The sequence below is a fragment of the Carcharhinus amblyrhynchos genome, chromosome 13 (genome assembly GCF_965287045.1).
Source record: "Carcharhinus amblyrhynchos chromosome 13, sCarAmb.v2.hapA, whole genome shotgun sequence".
NCBI classification, from domain to species: Eukaryota; Metazoa; Chordata; class Chondrichthyes; order Carcharhiniformes; family Carcharhinidae; genus Carcharhinus; species Carcharhinus amblyrhynchos.
In genome coordinates, this window is record NC_137336.1 from 20,508,035 (window position 1) to 20,533,862 (window position 25,828).

Below are 25,828 nucleotides of genomic sequence, written 5' to 3' on the forward strand. Positions count from 1 at the left end.
TGTTCTTATTTAAGGTTGGGGCAGGAGATTTAGTGGGTATTTGAGGAAAAGCATCATCTCCCAGAGGGTGATAGGAATCTGGAACTCACTGTCTGAAAGAGCGGTAAGGGTGGTGTTGCGGAACAGATTATGCAAAACTAACTCAGGAACCTCAGGCGCTAAATGGTCATTTATTTGTCAGCCTGTTGAGGGAGCACTACTCCAAAGAATGCCTCTGAAACAGGGCTCTACCCATCGAGAAATATCATGGGACATTCATACATAGGCACATGCACATGGGCAGTACATATCAGTCCTTCTGCTTGTAGATTTTCATGAGGCAGTGTGTCCATTATCCCAAACATTATCTGTCTTCCCTATCTCTTATGGGCTCCTAATGACTCTTTGGGGTCTGTTGCTACCAGGTTTAGCCTTTTGCTGCTAGCTTGTCTGCTAAGTCAGGCCTTTGGAGGAAGATCAAGATGTAGATTTAGTTTGGGTAGAGTTAAGAAGTAGCGGAGGTAAAAAAAATCACTTGTGGGAGTAGCTTAATAGCAATAGTAGTTACACTGTAGGATTTGGCATATTGTACAGAAGGAAATGGGGGTTTATAAGAAAGGTAATGCAATGATCATAGTTTATTTTAATCATCTTATAGATTGGACAAATCCGATTGATAAAGATAAACTGGTGATGAGTTCATAGGTGTTTTTTGAGACAATTTCCAAAAGCAGAAAGTTCTGGTGCCAACCAGGAAGCAGACTATTAGACTTGGAAATGGACAATGAACCAGAACTAATGAATTACCTCAATAAAGGATCTCTAGGCTGCAGTGATCATAACATAGAATTTCACGTTCAGTTTGAGGTTGAGAAATGTAGGTCTAAGTCTTATGGTTTAAACCGTGAAATAAAAGGGCAAATTAGAAGGGTATGATGACAAGAGTTGGCTGAAATGATTGGTAAAATAGGTTAAAAGGTGAGACAGTAGAGAAGCAATGGCTGACATTTTAGGGAAATACTTCAATAAACTCTTAGCAAAAATACATTCCTTTGAGAAGAAAACCCTTATGAACACACTGCACCATGCAAGTATTTAACTATATATTCAAAGGTAAAATTTTAAAAATTTGATGAAGACCACTTTTAAAATGGCTGTGTGACCCTCGAACAATACACCAATGTTGCAGAAATCGACACCTTGTTGTCTCTGACGAGACCCTAATGACCACCAGCGGGCTGTAATAAACACCATTGTAAGTTTTCAGGGCAAATATATTGAGCGAACAAATTAATGGCTGGTGGATTAATTTGTTTAATCACTGGCTGGTGCTTCCCTGAAGCCTAATTCAGTGAAATAAATGTATTTATTTAGTTAATTTCCAGTTGATAGAATCCACCCAAAATATAATTCAAAGTATTTAGTTCATTCATTTATTTAATTGCTACCTGAAATCTGATTACAGGCATTTTGTGTGCATTTATTATTATAAACTTGTGAGGACAAGTAAAGAAAAATATATAAATGACTTTGCTGGAATTACCAGTTCATGTTGGCCTATGCAACCAACCCAAAAGCCATTGAGCAATGTAACTAGCCCTGCACTATAATACAGTACCTGAAAAATCATCCAACTCACCACTGATCTTTTATGAAATGCATTTTTGAAATAAATAGTGAGATTCCTTTTTATCTAGTAGACTTTTTCCTCCAATTTCTCTTTCCTTCAAACAGCAGTGTCTGTGTTTTCACCTCCTAAGATGTAAGAGTTAAGGAGTAGAGCCCTGTATGAAAATGCTACCCTATTAACGTGTTAGTGAACTCTGGCAACAGAACTAGTATTATTAAAGAAGGTCTATCCGTGATTTTCAACTGTCAGAAGCAAAGCTCCATAAAAGCAAACAGGAAATTTAATGCTGTATCTGCTCCTTTAATGGGATCTCACTCTGGGCAGAACAATGTCAGCTCTGATCGGGTCTCAGAAGTCTTTGTGTTGTGAGAGACAAACAGCAGATCTAGGGATTACTGTTAGTAATATGGGAGTACAACCTACTATTGTTTTGTTGTTACTATCTGATCAGAAATAATTCAGGTTGTATGATTGTCCTGTCCATTACCATCTAACATTTTAATATTGGTAAACTTGCAAACAAATGATCGGAAGTAAGAAAGATTTCTGTCGTGGCCAGGAGTCTCAAACTTACAAATCAATAAACCCATGGGACTGTGTGTTGCATTTAACACCCTCGTAGCAACGATGTAAATACTCTGCCCGACTGTTGTCGAAAATCCGTTTAATCTTCAGGGGTCACTGCCCTGGCTGCGTATTAGCTACATTTTGCCAATCCAAGGAACATTAACTTAGAATTTCCATCCTTCAACCAACCCCCTCACTTGTTATACTGAAATATCAGAGACATTAATTTACGCCACAGGTTTATTATGTTGGACTTATCAAATGCAGTTTGAGCGCTTTAATAGCATCCTCACCAATAATACAAGTGAGGTGAGTTATCCATGATTTTATAAGTTGTGAATAGCCAATTAGTAAAAAAATATTGAGACATTTCTGCTTATTTGTTCCATTTAGTGTGTGTATGTCTGTGGTTGTGGGGGTGGTTTGCACATGCTCCCTGTGTCTGTCTGGGTTTCCTCTGGGTGCTCCAGTTTACACTCTCACCCCAAATATGTGCAGGTTGGGTTGATTGGCCATGCCAAATTGTCCCTTAGTCTCCCTGACACTAACAGGGTAAACGTGTGGGGTTACAGGGATAGGGCCTGGATGGGATTCTTGTTAGTGCAGATTCAATGGGCTGAATGACCACCTCCTGCACCATTACTTCTGTGATGATTCTAACTCATTTTCAAACAAAACTTGTTCTTCCGGTGGAGTAAATCTGTAAAATACTTATTAATTATAATTTTAATTGCAATAGTGGCCATGCTTGAAACATGATTAATGGGGATTGAACTTTTAAAGAACGTTGTGAAAGATGTGACGTGTGTTACAATTGCACATTTTCCTCCTTTCAATTATCCCCTTAAGGTTAGCTTGATGATTATTATTATTATTATAAAAGTAATTGCGGAACAGATAAATAAAACCTGCCTGATGTAAACACACTGACATTTATGATGTGTGAGGAAGAAATACTGAAATAGATTTTCAACTTGTTGCCCTGACAGAAAACTTGAATTGGCTGCCTGCTATGGAAACCAGATTTTGTGCTCATTGTAGAAATGATCGATACGCTTTACATATGGGCACAGGCTGGAAATCTAACCCCGCTGTTTATGAATTGTAGTCACATCTCCCCTCATTTCGTTTTTTTTTTAACTTTTGTCCAGGAGAAAGAAATTAAGTGTCTTATTGCCGAAATTGAGAGTTTGAAAAACCCTGCGACACTAGACTATTCCTTGGGACTGGGTGAGATGTTAGAGGAAAACACCAAACTCAAATACCGGCTAAATGTTCTCAAACGGGTAGGTAGTGTTTCAAAATTCATTCCTAAAGCAGGAAAATGGGGCTGAAGTAAATATTTATGGGGAGAGGGGTGGGAGACAAGTTAAATGATGTTGTGTCAGATGTCAGTCTAGGAGAAATTTTATCGGTAGGACAATGCAGTCAAATAACAAATGGACAGATAAGCAACTGAAATTTCAGTTAGGTTTTTTAAAATTCATTTAGGGGTGAGGGCGTCGCTGGCTAGGCCAGCATTTATTGCCCATCCTTAATTGCCCTTAAACTAAGAGGTTTGTTAGGCCTTTTCAGAGTGGACATCTTGCTATGGACCTGGAGTCACACCTAGGTCAGATCAGGTAAGGGTGGCGGGCTTCCTTCCCTTAAAGGGTATTAGTGAACCAGATGGGTTTTTATGAAAAATAATCATGGTCATCGTTAGACTTCTTATTCGATATTTTTATTGAATTCAAATTTCATCAACCTGGGTCCCCAGAGCATTACTCTGGGTCTCTGGATTACTAGTCCAGTGTTGTCCTTGGTTTTATCATGGACTATGTTATTGGTCGTTGATGGTGATCTCTGCTGCTCTTTGAACATTCTTTTTGTGCATCTGTTGAAGTGTGAAAACTTATTGCATATCCAGGGCTTAAACTGTAACAGTAGTGTTTGACGCCACTCTGCAAGTTCTCATACATTTGACTCAACATCTACCTAATGTTTTAATCTTGCAAAATTGATTTCTGCTGAATTCCCCCTGCCAACATAAAAGAAAGATGCTTTCACCATCTCTTATGCAGAAAATGTAGATTTGACTTCAAAGAGCAACTTCTTCTTTTGCATTTCACTTATTTCAGAGCCTACAAGAAGAGGAGAACAAAACAGGAACCAGCATGATAAACGTCAACCAGCGTCTACAGAACATTTTCAGTGTTGCCATCAGAGTTGCCTACCCACATCTTGACAACCCACCATTAGCAGTCACACCAAGCCAGCATTCAAAATTTGGCGATTATCAATGCAATAGTGCCATGGCAATATCCCAGGTATGAGAAACTTGTGAACTAGGGAACAAAATGACTTGGACAGGATTGATATTTTTTTTTAAGTTTATTTATTAGTCACAAGTAGGCTTATATTAATACTGCAATGAAGTTACTGTGAAAATCCCCTACTCGTCACACTCCAGCGCCTGTTCGGATAACTGAGGTAGAATTTAGCATGGTCACTGCACCTAACCAGCACGTCTTTGGACTGTGGGAGGAAACCGGAGCATCCGGAGGAAATCCACGCAGACGTGGGGAGAATGTGCGAACTCCAAACAGACAGTGACCCGAGCTGGGAATTGAATCCGGGTCCCTGCTGCTGTAAGACAGCAGTGCTAACCGCTTTGCCACTGTACTGCCTATGGAATGGGTAATCAACTTGGACTGATGTGATCACTAGTAGTTTTTTTTTGCAGTTTGTTAGCATTTACTGCATTTTGTGGAGAGTAAAAATAGTCTGGGAACATGTATATGCATTCGGCTTTTGCGCGAAAACACACTTTTTGGGATTGGGTTTATTTTTGAGAAATATTTTCTGAATAATTAAGGAAGTTGGGCTGTCCAGAAAAAAGTAGTTTATTGAGGCAGCGGCACTGATAAAATAACAAGTTTCCAACGGCAGCTGAGAGCACCTTTTTTGTCAACAGCATCCCCCAAAAATGTACACTAAGATGCTAATATTGCAAGAACATATACTGAAAAGCACACTAGGGCTACACTAGGCACAGCTAGGGCTAGGAAACATTCTCCAAATATTGGAGCAAAACCTCAGTGATGATAAAGTTCACAAGTATTCGAATTGTATTTATAATTGCTTCTGTTTTACTGCTTATATGGTTAGCAAGGTGATAGAAAAAGTCCCAATTTTATGAGCGAATGAAGGTCAGAATCAAATTCATGCATTATAGTCCATCATTGTCTCTAGAAGAATAACATACATTATTCCTTGTTTATGGATTGTTTTACAGCTATTAAAAGCCAAAGGAGAGAAGATTAATCCCATAGAGATTGCCAAGCAAATTATCAATAACATTCCAAAAAATGATATAATTGAAAAAGTTGAGATTGCTGGACCAGGTAAGTGATTTATTTCAAATTGTATTATTAAATTGGTTGAATTTATGTTTCTTTTAGTTCAGTTCTTAAATTCTGCATGTACTTTTTCTTCTATCAGTTAGATTGATGTGAAAAGAACCTTGGCAATAGTTAATCTCATCATTCCAGAACACCAACCCTAGTGTCTTTCCCTGTAAGCTTTTTATTTTTATTTAAATTAGATAGAAAGTCAAATGGTTTTAACTGAAGAAAAACGTCTCTAACACTCAACGTCGTTGTGTCTGTCAGGAATATGTGCTCAAACCCTGGCATGGGATTCAAACCACAGCATTTCTGTTTCAGAAGCAAGACTATCAACAGCTAGGCTAATATGACACTTCCTTGTTTCCATGGGTCACATAGCATCTCTAGCTGACACTAGTAGGTAGCCATTACAGATTGGGTTTTGCCCAATGCTTTTGCCGTATTTCACGTAAAGTACGTTCTTCATGCAATTTCATTTTGTCCAAAGTCTATGTACCATGTCTATTCTAATATGACCACTTTGCGAAGTTAGCACTTTTTGAATTGTATGATGAATAGTATAGGATACCCACCAAATGAAATGCAAAATATACCATACTGAATGCACAGTAAAACGATTAGGTTTATTTCCAGGTTAATACAAATAACCCAAATACTGAACTGAATCAAAAGAATTAGCAGTTCAGATGAGATCAGTATTTTGTTTTTTTTCTTTACAATTAATTAAGATATGATTTAAAGTTTTTAAAATTTTAAAGTTTCTTTATTAGTCACAAGTAAAGCTTGTATTAACACTGCAATGAAGCAACTGTGAAATTCCCGTAGTCGCCACACTCTGGCACCTGTTCGGGTCAATGCACCCTAACCAGCACATCTTGCAGACTGTGGGAGGAAACCAGAGCATCTGGAGGAAACCCACGCAGATACGAGGAGAAGGTGCAAACTCCACACACATGTTGACCCAGCCGGGAATTGAACTAGGGTCCCTGGCACTGTGCGGCAGCAGTGCAAACCACTGTGCCACCACGGCTGCCCATGATAGCATTATCAGTGGTGAAAGAGCTCTTTGCTTGACTTAATGCAATGATTACAGAAGGTTGGTGAAGATATCTTAATAGAATTCAGATCTTTTACAAGAATTTAATACTGTAGAGAAATTCCAGAGTACTTATTTAATCATAAACTTCTCAAGCCAGAATTGTCAAATCCAGCATTGTGAAGAAACAGGAATTCTTGTCCCGCTTATGGAGAAGCAGATATTCACATCTCATCTGGGCTCTGATTGACGGGTAATGCATTGACCTTGTGTAATTTGCTTGCCGAACATGCATCCTGACTAATTTGTCCAAATGGTCCATCAAGTCCTGTAGACATCTCTTCTGCTTTTCCTGCATTTTGAAAATGGATAATGGAAGGCTGTTTTAAATGTAACTGCATCTGTCTCAAGAGCTTGAAATAAATATTGAATTTCTTTGTTATCCAACTCCCTGGGTCTCCCATTTTTTTTCTGCTCACTGGAGGAAATGCCAGATTTCCACCGGCTTTTAATGACATGTTGGTCACAATAAAAACCCGTTATGGAGAGAGCTGAAGTGAGAACTGGTAACCTGACACTGAATCTGCATTATCTGTCGTTATTTTCAAATTTCTGTGCACCTCTTAACCATTCACACTCTTAGGAGCCGCGTTCTGGCAGAACCATATCAGGAAAGGAATGTATAGTAAGTAATCTATAAATTAGCAAAGTACAACAAAATGGAAACAGCAATCTTATCAATTGTCAACGCTTAAAGAGCGTACATGAGAAACCTTGGAGTAAGATGTCTTCAGAACTATTTTCCATATTTCTGAATGCTCCTACACTAATTTTAATTTCTCATATCTAGGCTTTGTCAATGTTCATCTCAAAAGAGAATTTGTCTCCAAGCTGCTGACAGACCTCCTTGTAAATGGAGTTCGGCCTCCTCCAGTAGGACCAAAGAAGAAGGTACGCAATTTACTAATAGGGAAGAGCAGAATATCTTTTTTTTAGAACAGCTGAAGTCAGCCATGGTCATTTGTAGCACTCGTGAGTTGAAAGACCATTGGTTCCAGCCAATATTCCGTGCAAAACGTTGTTGTCGTACGTGCCTGGTTTTTCAATGCGTGGTATCTTCCAAATACTTGTGTGTGTGGTTGTGAGACACTATTTATTACGTGACAAGGCCTACACAGTCCCCAAAGCAAACAATTCAGAAACTGGAACACACAATCCAGCCCTGCACTTCCTTGCAACACTGGGGGAATATTGCACAATCTGAAGTGCTACATTTTGGACAAGATATTGAACTAAGACCCACACCTGCCTTATCAGGTGGATCCCATTATCATTATTTTGAAGAAGGGCAAGGGAGTTCTCTCAAAATTATTGCCAGAAAGGATGTTGGAAGCAGATTCAGTAGTAAATTTCAAAAGAAGATTGGGTATTTATTTGAAATGGAAATGTTTGCAAGGAATGTGCTGAGGATCAATTTAATGGCTCTGCTAAAGAGTCCACACATGAATGATGGGCTGAATGGTCTCTGTGCTGTTATTTTTCAATTGGTGTTCTCGCTGACATTTTTCTATCCAGTATCTAAAAACAGCTGATTAAGTACCTAATTGCTGTTTTTTTTAAAAATTCATTCATGGGACATGGGCACCCCTGTCCAGCCAGCATTTATTGCCCATCCCTAATTGCTCTTAGAGGGCGGTTGAGTGTCAACCACCTTGCTGTGGCTCTGGAGTCACATGTAAGCCAGACCAGGTAAGGACAGCAGATTTCCTTCCCTAAAGGACATTAGTGAACCAGATGGGTTTTTTGACAATCAACAGTGGTTTCATGGTCATCAGTAGATTCTGAATTCCAGATTTTTTTTAAAATTCAAATTCCGCCATCTATCATGACGGGATTTGAACCCGGCTCCCCAGAACATTAGCTGAGTTTCTGGATTAATAATCTAGCGATAATACCACTAGGCCATCACCTCTCCAATCGGAACTTGCTTTGTACAAATTGGCTGCTGCATTTCCCACATTCCATCAATGGCACATAGTTTTGTCTTTTAAAATAATTGTTTTGAGACCTGTGATTTCATTGACAAGAAAAGAAAGATTTGCTTTTATATCATGTCTTTTACAACTTCAGGGACCTTGCTAAACAGTTTACAATCAGTAAAGTACCTTTGACGTGTAGTTAATGTTATAGAGTGGGAAAGGCCACAATCAATTTACATACTCCAAGACCCCACAAACAGCAATTAAATAATGAGATGTCAAATTGTTCTGGTTGCGTTTATGGGTGGTGAAAACTGGTCAGTCTTTACTCTTAGAAACCGAAAGTGCACAAGGAGGCCATTCAGCCCATCAAGTCTGCACCAGCAACAATCCCACCCAAGCCCTATCCCCATTTAGTTATCCTGCTAATCCCTGTAACCTATCACATCCTGGGACACTAAGGGTTACTTTAGCATGTCCAGTCAATCTAACCCCCACATTTGTGGACTTTGGGAGGAAACTGGACCATCCGGAGGAAATCCATACAAACACAGGGAGAATGTGCAAACTCCACACAGTGACCCAAGTCGGGAATCGAACCCAGGTCCCTGGAGCTGTGAGACAGCAGTGCTAACTAACCACTATGCTGCCGTGCCACCAATTCTTTGAATTAAGTAATAGGATTCTTTATGGCCACTTTCAGGACTACAACCAAATGACTCGCCTCTGACTGCGCCAGTACTTCACTGAAATATCAGCTAACACTTTGCACTCAAGTCTGTGGACTGGGACATGAGCCATAACTTTTTGACTCAAAGATTTACCACTGAGCTAAGGCTAACAGTGTATTCATTGACTAACTGGTTTATAATGATTCAGTCAAATTCCATTCTGTTTTATAGATTTCTAGGAATTTTATTCATATTTAAGGTTCACATTCTGTTAAAAATTCTTTGGGAATCATCAAAAAGTAGCATTGATAATTTTTAATTAATCAAAAGAGAAATGTGTTTGATTAAATTGTCAATTCTAAATGTTATAAAGAGATGTGACTACACACACGTGTGTGTGTGTGTGTGTATATATATATATTATATCTCTAGAAAACTTTATCAGCTTTGTCAATCAACTTTTTTGATCACATTTTTGAAACCTGAAAATGTTGGAACAGACATTTTGCGTCATGCGTCAATAGCCATCATGGAGAGTCTTCATCCCCAATTGGGAGGAGCTTCTGATATCAAAATAGGCAAAAGCATTGAAATAAATTAGATCAAAGCAAAAAAGGAAAAGAAAGGAAGGTGTAATTGCAGAAAAGGACAGCAAGACAGGGAAAAAAGGAGTCATAATCTAGAAGGCAGTGAAGGAGAAAGAACCTGAATTCATATAGAACCTTTCATATACTCAGGATACACCAGAATGTTTGTGGAAGATAAATTGTTCTTGAGATTTACTGACTTGTTTTGGAAACAGACATTACTGCTTATTTGTACATCTCCCCCAACACAGCAACGTGATACATGCTCATTTTCTAAATTGTGCCGTGGGACCTTTTTAAATTGACTTATAGTTAGGATATCAAATCATCTGACAGATAACATTTCTAACAAAATGGCTCTCCCTCAATTCACTGAAATATCAGCCTGGGCACCATTCTCAAGTCTCATCGTACATTTTGACTCTGATGGGAAATGCTACCTTTGAATCAACTAAACAAGAGAGTTATATGAAAGTGAGACCTAAGCAGAATGGCTTGCACACAGAATATTGGAATGGGACAGTAGCAGCAGTTGGCAAAAAGCTGAGAAATACAACAAGGAGATTGGGCCTTGTCAAAAGATGGACTAACTGGTTTATAATGATTCAGTCAAATTCCATTCTGTTTTGTAGATTTCTAGGAATTTTATTCAAATTAAAGTTCACATTCTATTAAAAATTCTTTGGGAATCATCAAAAAGTAGCATTGATAATTTTTAATTAATCAAAGGGGAAATGTGTTTGATTAAATTGTCAATTCTAAATGTTATAAAGAGATGCTACTTTTTGATTCCCAAGGAGTCGAGGAGAAGTTAAAGTGTGCACACATACAGTTTTTCCCCACAAGTTGTTTAATCAAGAATTGCACAGTTAAATTTCTGTTCTGCTAAACCATAATAAGAACATAAGAAATAGGAGCAGGAGTAGGCCATCTAGCCCTTCGAGCCTGCCCCGCCATTCAATAAGATCATGGCTGATCTGTCGTGGCTCAGTTCCACTTTCCCGCCCTCTCCCCATAACCCTTAATCCCCTCTCTTATCAAGAACCCATCAACCCGCTTCTTAAAAATATTTAGCGAGGCAGCCTCCACCACTTCAACGGGCAGAGAATTCCAGAGATTCACCACCCTTTGAGTGAAGAAGTTCCTCCTCAACTCCGTTCTAAACCGCCTCCCCTTTATCTTGAGGCTGTGCCCCCTAGTCCTACTGTCTTTTTTGAGCGGGAAGAGTCTCTCCACCTCTATCCTATCCATCCCATTCATCATCTTATACGTCTCAATGAGATCTCCCCTCATTCTTCTAAACTCTAACGAGTACAAGCCTAGTTTATTCAGCCTCTCCTCATAGCTCAACCCCCTCAACTCCGGTATCAGCCTAGTAAACCTCCTCTGCATTCCCTCCAAGGCCAAAATATCCTTGCGCAGGTGCGGCGCCCAAAACTGCACACAGTACTCCAGCTGCGGCCTCACCAATGCCCTATACAGCTGCAGCAAGACCTCCCTACTTTTATATTCAATCCCCCTCGCTATGAAGGCCAGCATCCCATTCGCCTTCCTGACCACCTGCTGCAGCTGCACCTATCAAATACTGTACATTTTAAAGGGGAGGTAATCTTTGTGTCCCTTGAATTTCTCCCTCCATCTGTTTGTGTGCCACATGCAACCCAGGCTGACACTACAGTGCAGTAATGAAGAGGTGCTGTGTTGTTGGGAAAGACATCCTTTGACTAAACCAAGGCCCTATCTGCCCCCTCAGGTGGGTATAAAAGATTCCATGGCACTACTTTGAGGAGCAGCAAAAGAGTTATCCCCAGTGTCTTGGCCAATATTGGTCCCTCAGTCAACATTATATGATCAGTATCATATTGCTGTTTGCTGGAACTTGCTGTGCACTAATTGATTGTCACGTTTTCTGCATTGTAATAATGACAACAGTTCAAGTACCACGGGCTGTAAAGCACTGAGTGATGTCCTGAGATTATGAAAGTTACAATATGAATGCAAAAGTTTTTTTCATATGGCCATTCAATATTGCTCACCTCCGTCTGTCATGAGGTACTCAAAAGCACCCTGATGATGACACTTTGGTAATACAATCATTTTGCTATAGCTTATTTGATGTTTGTATCCGCTATAATTAATGCTACAATGTTAAATCTGTTGGGTGGAGATTGGAGACTATCTACACTTGACTTGATTTCTGATCCCGTCATTTAGAGCAACCCTGAAAACGTGGTATCAACACAGTATTGCATGAAAGTGCTAATGCAGATGTGGTTTCTTTGCAGGTGGTGGTAGACTTCTCCTCTCCCAATATTGCCAAAGAGATGCACGTGGGCCATTTGCGATCGACCATCATTGGAGACAGCATGTGCCGCTTGTTTGAATTTGTGGGTTATGATGTTTCAAGGTCAGTGGAAACAACTAATTATGCCTTTGATTGAATCCCGCTTCACTGGGGGAGATGGGGTGGTGGTTAGTAACCCAGTTTCATAGATTTACTCTCCAATTTTTGACCACTAATACAAAAACAAAATTCTGCACATACTGGAAATCTGAAATAAAAGCAGAAAATGCTGGAAAGACTCAGCAGGTCTGGCAGCATCTGTGGAGTGAGAAATCGAGTTAATGTTTCAGGTCTGTGACCATTCATTAGAACTGTGGAAAGTTAGAAACATAATAGATGTTTCGGTGGAGGGGGAGGCGGCGGGGTGGCGTAAAGCAGAAGCGAATTTCTGTGTTAAGGTGGAGGGCAGAAGAGATTAAGTGACAAAATGTTTCATGGTGCAAACAGTGTGATAATGGGTAAAGCAACAGCATCAGCTGGATTGAAAAGAAGATGGTTGAAGGCAGAAAATGAGCTGTGGTTAATTAGTTGCTTTTCAAACTAGAAGATGGCCGACGGTTGTACTCTCCAAGTGTTAGTGCTAAGATCACCTTTGCTTTGATATGTAAATGACTTGGATATTGGAATTCACAATAAAATTTCAAAATTTGCTGATAATGAACAGCGAGAGTGGTACCAATCGACTGCAACAGAGCTGAGGTAAACTCACAGAACGGTAAGTGGCGGATGGAATTTAATATAGAGAAATGTGATGTGCTGTACTTTAGCAGAAGGAATACGAACAGACAATATGGACTTAGTGGCACAGTTCTAAAGAATAGAGCACCTGGAGGGGGGGAGTAGGAGTGGTGCTTGGATCTTTGAAGGCTGGCAGAGCATATTGAGATAGTAATTAATTTGTAAAGTATTTGAGAGCTTCTGCTTCATAAATAGATGTAGTGAATATAAGCATAATTACGGTCCCAAGCACCCGGACAGTCTCTCTTCCACCTTCTTTCATCGGGCAAAAGATACAGAAGTCTGAGGACACTTACCAATCGACTCAAGAACTTCCCTGCTGCCGTCAGACTTTTGAATGGATCTACCTTGCATTAAGTTGATCTTTCTCTACACCCTAGCTGTGACTGTAACACTACGATCTGTACTCCGTCCTTTCCTTCTCTATGGATGGTATGCTTTGTCTATATAGTGCAAAGAAACAATACTGTATACCAATACATGTGATAATAGTGAATCAAGTCGAAAGCAGTGAAGCTACGCTGAACCTAGATGTGGTCCTTGAGAGGGTGCAGAAGGTATATACCAGAATAGCTCTAGGAATTAGGGACCTAAGCTACAAAATTAGGTCAGAGAAACTCCTTGGAGTGAAAGAGACTGAGGGGAGATTTCGTAGAACATAGAACACTACAGCACAAACAGGCCCTTCGGCCCACAAGTTGCGCTGATCACATCTATACCTACTAAGCCATAGAACTATCTGTAACTTCCAATGCCATTAGGTCCCACATACTCATCCCAAAGTCTTTTAAAAGACCCCAGTGAGTTTGCCTCTACCACCATCGACGGCAGCCAATTCCACTCACTCATCACCCTCTGAGTGAAAAACTTTCCCCTAACATCTCTGTACTTGCTTCCCAGCACCTTAAACCTGTGTTCTCTCGTAGCGACCATTTCAGCCCGGGGAAATAGCCTCCGAGAATCCACCCTATCTATTCCTCTCAACATTTTATAAACCTCTATCAGGTCGCCTCTCAACCTCCGTCTCTCCAGGGAGAAGAAACCTAGCTCCCTCAACCTATCTTCATAAGGCATGCCTCCCAATCCAGGCAACATCCTTGTAAATCTCCTCTGCACCCTCTCAATAGCTTCCACATCCTTCCTGTAGTGAGGCGACCAGAACTGCGCACAGTACTCCAAGTGGGGTCAGACAAGGGTCCTATAAAGTTGCAGCATTACCTCCCGACTCCTAAACTCAGTCCCTCGATTAATGAAGGCCAGTACACCATACGCCTTCTTGACCACATCCTCCACCTGCGAGGCCGATTTAAGAGTCCTATGGACTCCGACCCCAAGATCCTTCTGCTCTTCAACCCAGCTAAGACTCCTACCCTTGATATTGTACTCCTGCATCCCGTTGGTCCTGCCAAAATGGACCACTACACATTTATCCGCGTTGAAGTCCATCTGCCAGTTCTCCGTCCAGTCTTGCATCCTATCTATGTCACGCTGCAACTTCTGACATCCCTCCAGACCATTCACAACACCACCAACCTTCATATCGTTGGCGAGCTTACTAACCCATCCCTCCACTTCCTCATCCAGGTCATTTATGAAAATGACAAACAGCAAGGGTCCTAGAACAGATCCCTGGGGCACTCCACTGGTGACCGATCTCCAGCAGAAAAAGACCCATCCATAACTACTCTCTGCCTTCTGCAGGCAAGATGTGGATATGCCAGCGTTGGACTGGAGAAAACACAGTAAAAAGCCTGACAACACCAGGTTTAAACCTGGTGTTGTCAGACTTTCTTCTGCAGGCAAGCCAGTTCTGGATCCGCAAGGCCAAAGCCCCTTGGATCCCATGCCCTCTCACCTTCTCAAGAAGTCTTGCATGGGGGACCTTATCAGATGCCTTGCTGAAGTCCATGTAAACCACATCCACCGTTCTTCCTTCGTCAATGTGTTCAGTCACATTTTCAAAGAACTCAACTAGGCTCGTAAGGCACGACCTGCCCTTGACAAAGCCATGCTGACTATTCCTGATCATTCTAAACTTCTCTAAATGCTCATAAATCTTGTCCATCAGAATCCTCTCCATCAACTTACCAACCACTGAGGTCAGACTCACCGTCCGGTAATTTCCTGGGCTATCCCTGTTCCCTTTCTTGAAAATAGGAACCACATCCGCAATCCTCCAGAACCTTCCCCCATGCAAGTCTTGAGAAGGTGAGAGGGCATGGGATCCAAGGGGCTTTGGCCTTGTGGATCCAGAACTGGCTTGCCTGCAGAAGGTAGAGAGTGGTTGTGGATGGGTCTTTTTCTGCATGGAGGTCGGTCACCAGTGGAGTGCCCCAGCGATCTGTTCTAGGACCCTTGCTGTTTGTCATTTTCATAAATGACCTGGATGAGGAAGTGGAGGGATGGGTTAGTAAGTTTGCCAACCATACGAAGGTTGGTGGTGTTGTGGATGGTCTGGAGGGATGTCAGAAGTTGCAGCGGGACATAGATAGGATACAAGACTGGGCGGAGAAGTGGCAGATGGACTTCAACGCGGGTAAATGTGTAGTGGTCCATTTTGGCAGGACCAATGGGATGAAGGAATACAGTATCAAGGGTAGGAGTCTTAGCTGTGTTGAAGAGCAGAAGGATCTTGGGGTCCGAGTCCATAGGACTCTTAAATCGGCCTCACAGGTGGAGGATGTGGTCAAGAAGGCGTATGGTGTACTGGCCTTCATTAATCGAGGGATTGAGTTTAGGAGTCGGGAGGTAATGCTGCAACTTTATAAGACCCTTGTCAGACCCCACTTGGAGTACTGTGCGCCGTTCTGGTCACCTCACTATAGGAAGGACGTGGAAGTTATTGAAAGGGTACAGAGGAAATTTACAAGGATGTTGCCTGGATTGGGAGGCATACCTTATGAAGATAGGTTGAGGGAGCTGGGACTCTACTCCCTGGAGAGACAAAGGTTGAGAGGCGACCTGAGAGAGGTTTATAAAATGTTGAGATGAATAGATAGGGTGGATTCTCAGAGGCTATTTCCCCGGGCTGAAATGGTCGCTACGAGAGGACACAGATTTAAGGTGCAGGGAAGCAAGTACAGAGGAGATGTTAGGGGTAAGTTTTTCACTGAGGGTGATGAGTGAATGGAATCGGCTGCCGTCGGTGGTGGTGGAGGTGAACTCGCTGGGGTCTTTTAAAAGACTTCTGGATGAGTATATGGGATCTAATGGCATTGGGGGTTATAGATAGGTCTATGGCTTAGTAGGTATAGATGTGATCAGCGCAACTTGCGGGCCGAAGGGCCTGTTTGTGCTGTGGTGTTCTATGTTCTATGACTCCATCGACAATGCAAAGATCATCGCCAGGGGCTCTGCAATCACTTCCCTCACCTTCTTCTTAGAGGTGTACAAGAAAGATTTTAAAAGCTGCCCTCGATGGCTAATTACAAAAGAGATGTTGAGTGGGCAGTGGGGAGGAATTCTTTTGATGCAGTAAGTGGCCTCCTGTGCCATTATGATGCACAGCTCTGACTATAGGTTTGCTTGAGCTTTACCTCAGTTTCGGAATGTCCAAATGTACAATAGCATGCACTACCCAGCTGCACAGATGGGTTATGAATTGCACTGCACACATTGAAGCCTTTCCCGATTATGAAAATATAAAGCTGAGTTGTGTCAGCTGTGTAATTCATAAGTTCAAAGTAAATTCAAATATATCAGGGGCAGTCTTGCTAATTTACTTTTTATGAGTAATCAGTCTCAAGAGTATACTCTCTTCATGCATTTTTCACATTACAGTATTTGACTTTAATCATTTTCATATATAAATCCATGCTTAAGTAAAGTATGTGTATGTAAGCCCAGAATCTGCAGATAGCATTGCTTTAACACTGACTTATTTCCTTCATTTTATAGACTATTTCTTCTTTCACAATTTTAAGTTTGAAAATTGGCCAATTACTATTGCCTTTACAACAGAGACTGCACATTGTTGTTGATTCAAAGCTACAGTTTCTATTCTTTCAAGAAACAGATGCCAGATTGTAACTTCATCAAAATGCAGCTTAATTAATATAAATTACACATATTATTTGAGCCTTGCTGTTTAATTTGCTGTTTTGTTATTAATTTGTATTTTTACGGAATATTCATCTATTGTATTCAGCAGTATGTTCAAATGAATTAAGAATTTACCAAGAAATTTGAAGTGAGCACAGATTTTCAGCAGCAATTAGAAAGTTTCTGACAAGTTGCATCAGAGTATATTGCTGTGATTCAAATAAATTGTGTAAATTGAAAATCATAACATTACACAATAAAAAAGTAATGGGGGAGATTGCAAAAGCTACAAGGGCATCTTATTACAGCACCGATACAGTCATCGATGTACCAGAAAAAGAAAGAGGGAGGGCACTTGAATAGAACAAAAATAACAATTATTCAACATATCCCAGAAAAAGACAGGCATAGCTAGCATCTATGCAGCTACCTATAGTATAATCCTCCTCTGTTTGCGTGTGTTTCCTCCCACAGTCCACAGATCTGCAGGTTAGGTGGATTGGCCATGTTAAATTGCCCCTTAGTGTCAGGGGGACTAGCTAGGATAAATGCATGGGATTGTGGGGATAGCAACTGCAGAGTTGATGTGCCAAATGGCCTCCATTTGCGCTGTGGAATTCCATGATCATCTTTTATTTGGAGAAATCTCCCATGTATGCTGGAACTCATCAAGTAAAGGTGGCTGCACAGCCTTGCACGTGTTTGCAGGATTGAAGATGGTTGCAACCCAAGGGTTTGCGTATGTTGAGGTAGCTGAAACCAGAAGACCAATAGGATGCCCAAAAGCTCCATTTTTAAGGATGCTGGCAACTGTGACATGAAAGTCATCAACATTGATATTCAAACCTGGAGAAACACTCAGTAAGGACAGAGAAAAATGGTGACATCACCTGTGGGCTGACATGCTCCACCATGACAACCGATGGCTACTGCGGCTTAACCAAAGAACCCTCAATGACTCCTGATAATCACTCCTTTGTGGCATGTTCCTTTGACAGCACCTTCCGCACCTGCAACCTCTACTACCCAGAAGGATTGGGGGGGGTTGCAGCTGCGTGGGAACACCATCACCAGTCAGTTCCCCTCTAAGCCACGTAACCATCCTGACTGGGAACTCTATTGCCATTCCTTCACTATCGCTGGCTCAAAGTCCTGGAGCTCTCTTCTAAACAGCACAATGTGTACCTACACACGGATTGCAGCAGTTCAAGAAGGCAGCTCACCCTCGCCTCAAGGGCACTTAGAGACGTGCAATAAAGATGCTGGTCCAGCCAGCGATACCCGTTTTCCATGAAAGAATAGGAAAAAAAATTTGGCAAAACCTACCTCATTGGTTGGTCTCTTCAGCAGTCGGCAAATGAAGCTATCCCATCCCTAATGGATTTGATTTACAGCGTGTTCTTCATCTTATGCAGATGGAACAATGCTGATGACTATTAAATGCAATAGCATAAATTAACATTATGGAAGAGTTTTGTAATGCCTTTGTAATTCTACCTTATTACAGCCCCATTTGAATTGCATCTTTGTTGATTTCAGGATCAATCATGTTGGTGACTGGGGAACACAATTTGGTATGTTGATTGCTCACTTGCAGGACAAGTTTCCAGATTACCTGAACGTTTCCCCTCCAATTGGTGATCTTCAGGCCTTCTATAAAGTAAGTTTCCTCTCACATTGTGCAAGGTGTTTAGACATTAATTGTCCAGTCATAATCCTGAGCTTGACAAGCTAATTGTAATATAGTAATAGTATAATCATTGATCTCCCTTGCCACTGCTCAGTGGTAAAAATAGAATTTAAAAAAAGTTTCTCTCCCCATCCGTTCTATTTTCCTTTTTCCACCAGGTTTTCTTTTCCCCACAAGGCTCTTGCCCGTTTCTGTCATCTTTGACTTTCTTCAAGTGACTTAACTAATTCACCATCTGCTATCTTCCTTTAAAGGCACACAGCCATGACATGCTACTTAATGTCAAAATGTTTAAAGTGCTTCAAGCATTCCTAACCCTTGGCTTTCCTTTGCCAAACTACCTCAGCTTTTTGAGAAAAAAATATTTTTGGGACATGGACATTGCTGGCAAAGCCAGCATTTATTGTCCGTCACTAGCTGCCCAGAGAAGCCAGTGGTGAAATGCCAACTTGAGTTGCTGCAGCCCATGTGGCGGAGGTGCTGTTATTTGACAGGGAGTTTCTGGATTTTGACCCAGTGAAGAGGCAGCATTTTGAGTCCCAAGTCTTGATGGTGTGTGACTTGGAGGAATACTTAGAAGTGATGATTTTCCCATGCTCTTGTCCAAGTGGAACATGAGGTTACAATACTAAAGATAGCACGTTGCTGACATAGTGGAAGAGGAATTTCAGATCCAATAATGCAGCTTCCCCTGATGTGGAAACTGGGAATTTGAGTTGTTTAGATCAGAAACTGAAGTGGACCAGCTGTACGAATAAAGTTAAAAGCTAAAGTTTATTTATTAGTCACAAGTAGGCTTACATTAACACTGCAATGAAGTTACAGTGAAAATTTCCTAGAAGCCACATTCCAGCACCTGTTCGGGTACACGGAGGAAGAATTTCAGCATGGCTAATGCACCAAACCAGCACGTCTTTTGGACTGAGAGCAGAGACTGAAGCACGTGGAGGAAACCCATGCAGACTCTGCCCAGACAGTGACCCAAGCCAAGAATCGAATCCGGGTCTCTGGCGCTGAGAGGCAGCAGTGCTAACCACTGTGCCACCGTACACTGGCTCACTCCCTCTACTACGTTGGCACACAATGGTAGTAATGTGTACCACCTCCAAGATACTGTCACATTTCACCAAGCCTACTCTCAACACCTTCCAAACCCATGACCTCTACCATTAAGAAGGGTAATGCCTGCAGGTTCCATAAAAACCAGGCACCTCCCTGACTCAGAACCAAAACACCATTCCTTCAATGTCACTGGGATAAATGCTGGAATCCCTTTGCTAACAGCACTGTGGGTAATCCTACAACAAAGTTCTGCAGCAGTTCAAGAAGGTGGCTCAGCACCATCATCTTGAGGGCAACTGGGGCTGGGTATTAAAGGCTGGCTACCCAGCAACACCTACATGAGTTATAGTTTAGGTCAGAAACTCCGCTGTGTTTTATGAAGTCTGCCTGGATCCTGTGTTTTGCACCTTGAATTTGGCTAGGATAAGCATGATAATCTACATTCCAGAGTACTTAAGGAAGTGGCTCTAGAAATAGTGGATGCACTAGTGGTCATCTTCCGAGATTCTACAGACTCTGCAACAGTCCCTGCAGCTTGGAGGGTAGCAAATGTCACTCCATATTCAAAAATGGAGGTAGAAAGAAAATAGGGACCAATAAGCTTAACATCGATCGTGGGGAAAATTCTTGAATCCATTATCAAAGACTTTATAGCAGAGCATTAAGAAAGCAGTGGCAGGATCAGACAGTATGGATTTATAAAGGGGAAATCATGCTTGATAAATCTGTTGGAATTCTTTGAAGATGTAACTAGTAGAGCTGACAAGGGTGAACCAGTAGATGTAGTATATTTGGACATTCAGAAGGCGTTTGACAAAATCCCACATAAGAGATTATCGTACAAGATTAAAGCACATGGGATTGCGGAAAGTGTATTAAGATGGTAGAAAACTGATTGGCAGAAAGAAAACAAAGAGTTGGAATTAATGGGCGTTTTTCAAATTGGCAGGCAGTAACTAGTAAGGTGCCGCAGGGATCGATGCTGGGAGCCCAGTTATTCTCAATATATATTAATGATTTGGATAAGGGAACAAAATATAACATCTCAAAGTTTGCAGATGATACCAAGTTGGGTGGGAGGGTGAACTGTGACGAGGATACAGACCCTTCAGAATGATCTGGAAAGGTTGGGTGAGTGGGCTAATCAATAGCAGTATAATTTGGATAAGTGTGAGGTTATTCACTTTGGAAGCAAAAACTAAAAGGCAGATTACCAACTGAATGGGTGTAAATTGGAGAGTGGAGTTTGCAGTGGGATCTGGGTGGCTTTGTGCACCAGTCACTGAAGGTAAGCATGCAGGTGGTAAAGAAGGCAAATGGTATGTTGGCCTTCGTTGCGAGAGATTTTGACCATGGGAGCAGAGATGCGTTGTTGCAATTTTACAGGGCCTTGGTGAGGCCACACCTAGAATATTATGTACAGTTTTGGTCTCCTTTTCTGAGTAAGAATGCTCTTGTTCCTGAGGGAGTGCAGCGAAGGTTTACCAGGCTGATTGTGGGGATAGCGGGACTGATGTATGAGAAGAGATTGACTGACTAGGTTAGGATTGTTTTTGCTGGAGTTCAGACAAATGAGAGGGGATCTCATAGAGACTTATAAAATTCTAACAGGACTAGACAGGGTAGATGCAGGGAAGATATTCCCAATGGTGGGGGAGTCCAGAACCAGGGGTCACAGTCTGAGAATTCGGGGTAAACCATTTAGGACAAAGGTGAGGAGACATTTCTTCACCTGTGGTGAGCCTGTGGAATTCATTACCACAAGAAGTAGTTGATGCCAGAACATTGAATTTATTCAAGAGGCGGCTGAATATAGCACTTGGGACAAATGGGATCAGAGGCTGTGGGGGAAAAGCAGGATTAGGCTATTGAGTTGGATGATTTGCCATATCGTAATGAATGGCAGAGTAGGCAGGAAGGGCCAAATGGCCTCCTCCTGCTTCCATCATCTCTGTTTCTTTGATATGGTTCATCTTGGGTATGATTCAAATGACCCACTAGGGAGCTTAAGAACATAAGAACATAAGAAATAGGAGCAGGAGTAGGCCATCCAGCCCTTCGAGCCTGCCCCGCCATTCAATAAGATCATGGCTGATCTGTCGCTGCTCAGTTCCACTTTCCCGCCCTCTCCCCATAACCCTTAATCCCCTCTCCTATCAAAAACCCTTCAACCTGCGTCTTAAAAATATTTAGCGAGGCAGCCTCTACCACTTCAACGGGCAGAGAATTCCAAAGATTCACCACCCTTTGAGTGAAGAAGTTCCTCCTCAACTCCGTTCTAAACCGCCCCCCTTTTATCTTGAGGCTGTGCCCCCTAGTCCTATTGTCTTTTTTGAGCGGGAAGAGTCTTTCCACTTCTATCCTATCCATCCCATTCATCATCTTATACGTCTCAATGAGATCTCCTCTCATTCTTCTAAACTCTAACGAGTACAAGCCCAGTTTATTCAGCCTCTCCTCATAGCTCAACCCCCTCAACTCCGGTATCAGCCTAGTAAACCTCCTCTGCACTCCTTCCAAGGCCAAAATATCTTTGCGCAGGTGCGGCGCCCAAAAATGCACACAGTACTCCAGTTGCGGCCTCACCAATGCCCTATACAGCTGCAGCAAGACCTCCCTACTTTTATATTCAATCCCCTTCGCTATGAAGGCCAGCATCCCATTCGCCTTCCTGACCACCTGTTGCACCTGCAAGCTGGGTTTTTGCGACTCATGCACAAGGACCCCGAGGTCCCTCTGCACCATCGCCTGCTGCAGTTTTTCGCCCCGTAAGTAATAGTCCTTCCTACCATTCTTCCTACCAAAGAGCTTATATCAAACGAAGTTTATTTAAGAATCTAGTCAACATTTATGGAAAGAAAATTAGCAATAACTGTTAACAGAAACAAAACAACCACAATATTGTATAACCCATAACAAATATATCTAAGGTGTTACAATCAAACAAAAACTTCCTTTAGACAAACCCGTTATCACAGGTTTAACACAACAAAGACTAATGCTCACGTTATACTGGAACTGAATCCTTTGGATGAATGCTGCAGTTGAATTAATAGACTCAGAACAGTTTGAAGTCAGGATTGCTTCTCAGAACTAAAGGAAGGCTCTCTGGTCAAGCCAGGAACAGCAGATATTTCTACACCAGCAGCATTCCTCAAAACCAGGGAGTGAGAGACACTGCTTTCAGTCTGATGACCACTCCCTTCTGAGCTAAAATTTGCAGCTCAGAGCTGAAAATGAAACAGCTCCTATCATCACACTGCAGACATTTCTTCTCCTGATAGGGTCGTAAAACTAATTCCCAAAGTAAAAATGAACAACTCCCATTTAAGCCACTCGAGCAATAAAAGGACTTCTCATAAACAGCTCAGCAACAATGACATCAGATAAGGCCTTGAGCATAATTTAAACAAACATCTCTTAATGCACACTAACGAAAGAATTTTAAAAAATGACTGGGAGCATTATACATAATATTATGCATTAATTAGGTTTATGCATAAAACTTCATTAAAGCAAAATGTTGTAGAAGAACCATAGAATCCGTACAGTGCAGAAAGCAGCCATTTGGCCCATCAAGTCTGCACCAACTCCGAAAGAACATCTTACCCAGGCTGTCCCCCTGATATTTCCTTCCCAAGTCCTTCCACAAAGTCATAGCTGAGATCAGGAACTTGCCATTTATTGTATGGAAAAAATTATTTAGCTTGTCCTCCTCGGTGTGTTGTGTTGAGTTGAAACTTGCATATTAACCACATCCCCATTGTTCCCTGGAGTGAATATAATTTTCCTAGATCTTTTATAATAGTCAACTGTTAATGGATTTGAAATAAATTTTAGCATAACAGTAGAGCCAAACATTTTGTTCCATTGTTTGTTGATTTAGCATAGATAGTTTCACATTTTAAATGGTGAATGATGATTATGTTGGACTAATTGCATGGAAATTAGCTCATCTTACTGATCAGGATCTGCTCCAGCCATTTATCATCTCAAATACCAGATGGCATTGCCATTGTAGTTACTGTCACTCACTCATCAGTCTCTAATTTATGCATAAATGTTATACCTGATCAGTCTTCACTGAATGGAAGGTGTCTTTTTATGATGGTTGTCAAGACAACGCTGAATGCTCCATGAAGATGTTGTACAGTGCAAACTTTGCTGCAAGATTAAATTTGTGGTGTGCTGACTGCAGATTACTGGAATGTAATCTTCAATTATTATATAAAATGCTGCTTTATATTCATAGAGTTACATAGAATGCAGAGCACAGAAACAAACTCACCTTCTCCCATAGCAATGTTTATGTGAAACATGATACTCCTCACACCACTCTTCATTTATAACAATTAGCATAACCTTGTGCTTATCAAACTCTTGCTTAAATGCATCTCTGATATTACCTTCAACTACTCCCTGTGGTGGAGTGTTTCACATTCTCACCATGCTCTGGATAAAGAAGTTTATTCTGAATTCCCAACTGGTCTTATTAGTGGCAATCCTAAATTTATGGCCTCTGGTTTTGGTGTTGCCCGAAAGTAGAACCTTCCCTAAGGCTACCCTGTCCTAACGTCTCGGGTCCATATTGTGATAAATATTTTTTGCAACTTCTCACATGGCTTAATGCCTTATAATTAGGAGCCCAGGACTGTTCACAGTACGCCGGGTGCGGTCTGATCAAGTTTAACATGATTTCACTGCTTTTCAATCCTATCCTTCTAGAATTGGAATCAATTATCTAAACTTCTTTATTATAACCAAGGATAGAACACTCCTGTCCTTTACTAACGTTTTGAAATTCTCAGCAATTACTATATATTTACAGGAATCCAAAAAAAGATTTGATGAGGACGAAGCCTTTAAGAAGAAAGCATATGAGTGTGTGGTGTCGCTGCAGAGCCACAATCCAGAAATTATTAAGGCCTGGAATATGATCTGTGATGTTTCTCGGAAGGGTAAGCTTGAAATCAAGTTAAGGGAATCTAACATCGTGGGCAGCACGGTGGAACGGTGGTTAGCACTGCCCCCTACAGTGCCAGATACCCAACTTTGATTCCCTTTGATTCTGTGTGGAGTCTGCACATTCTCCTTGTGTCTGCATAGGTTTTCTCCAGGTGCTCCTGTTTCCTCCCACAGTCCAAAAGACGTGGCCATGCTAACTTCTCCCTCAGTGTACCAGAACAGGTTACAGAGCATGGTGACTAGGGGATTGTCACAGATAACGAGGGCTTAAAACAGAAGAAGCCCAAGAGGAGTATAGAATGTGCAAGAGGGAATTTAAAAATTAGGAGAGCAAAAAGGGCACATGAAAGGATACTGACAGGTAAAATAAAGGAAAATCCCAAGTTGTTTTACAAGTATATTAAGGATGAAAGGATAACTAGGGAAAGAGTAGGGCCAATGAAGGACCAAATCAATAATGTGTGTGTGGTGCTGGAGGGCATAGGTGGGGTTCTAAATGAATACTTTGTGTCGGCGCTCACTTGTGAGAGGAACTATGTGGATATAAAAATCAAGGAGAAGGACTGTGATACAACGAACAAAATGAACATAGGACGTTTTGAATGGTTTGACAGACTTTAAAGTAGATAAATCTCCAGGGCTGGATGAAATTTATCCCAGGCTGTTGATTGAGACAAGGGAGGAAATAACAGGCAATAATTTTCAATTCCTATCTGGTCATAGGCGAGATGCTGGAGGACATCCAATGTGGTACCATTATTTGGGAAGGGAGAAAGGGATAAACCAGGAAATTACAGGCCAGTCAGTCTAACCTTTAGTGACGGGGAAAGAATTTGAAGCAGTTCTGAGAGACGGAATTAATCTGCATATGGAGAGGCAGCAATTAACCAAGAACAATTAGAATGGTTTTGTTAAGGGGAGGTCATGTCTGACCAACCTGACCAAATTTTTCAATGAGGTGACCAGGTGCGTCGATGAGGGCAATCCGTTGGATGTCGTCTTCACTAGTTGCCAATATTTGTGATCATGTTCATAAGCTGAGCAAAGAGTGAGATCTGTGCTTTTCTTTGTACGTTCCTATGATTTAGTCTGTGAAAGTGTTTGCCTTTTCTAAGTGGTGATAGAGCTTCAGGAGGAGCATTGCTAGTTT

At 41.4% G+C, this 25,828-nt stretch overlaps 1 protein-coding gene across 1 annotated transcript in view; it reads left to right on the plus strand.

Moving 5' to 3' along the window:
* Window positions 1-25,828, plus strand: part of rars1 (arginyl-tRNA synthetase 1) — a 40,636-nt gene that overhangs the window by 1,411 nt on the left and 13,397 nt on the right. Inside the window, exons 2-8 of the mRNA XM_080201359.1 lie at window positions 3,328-3,462; window positions 4,297-4,485; window positions 5,454-5,562; window positions 7,452-7,552; window positions 12,124-12,245; window positions 18,501-18,621; window positions 24,542-24,671. Coding sequence (XP_080057485.1) covers window positions 3,328-3,462; window positions 4,297-4,485; window positions 5,454-5,562; window positions 7,452-7,552; window positions 12,124-12,245; window positions 18,501-18,621; window positions 24,542-24,671 — 907 coding nt within the window. The remainder of the gene's footprint in view (window positions 1-3,327; window positions 3,463-4,296; window positions 4,486-5,453; window positions 5,563-7,451; window positions 7,553-12,123; window positions 12,246-18,500; window positions 18,622-24,541; window positions 24,672-25,828) is intronic.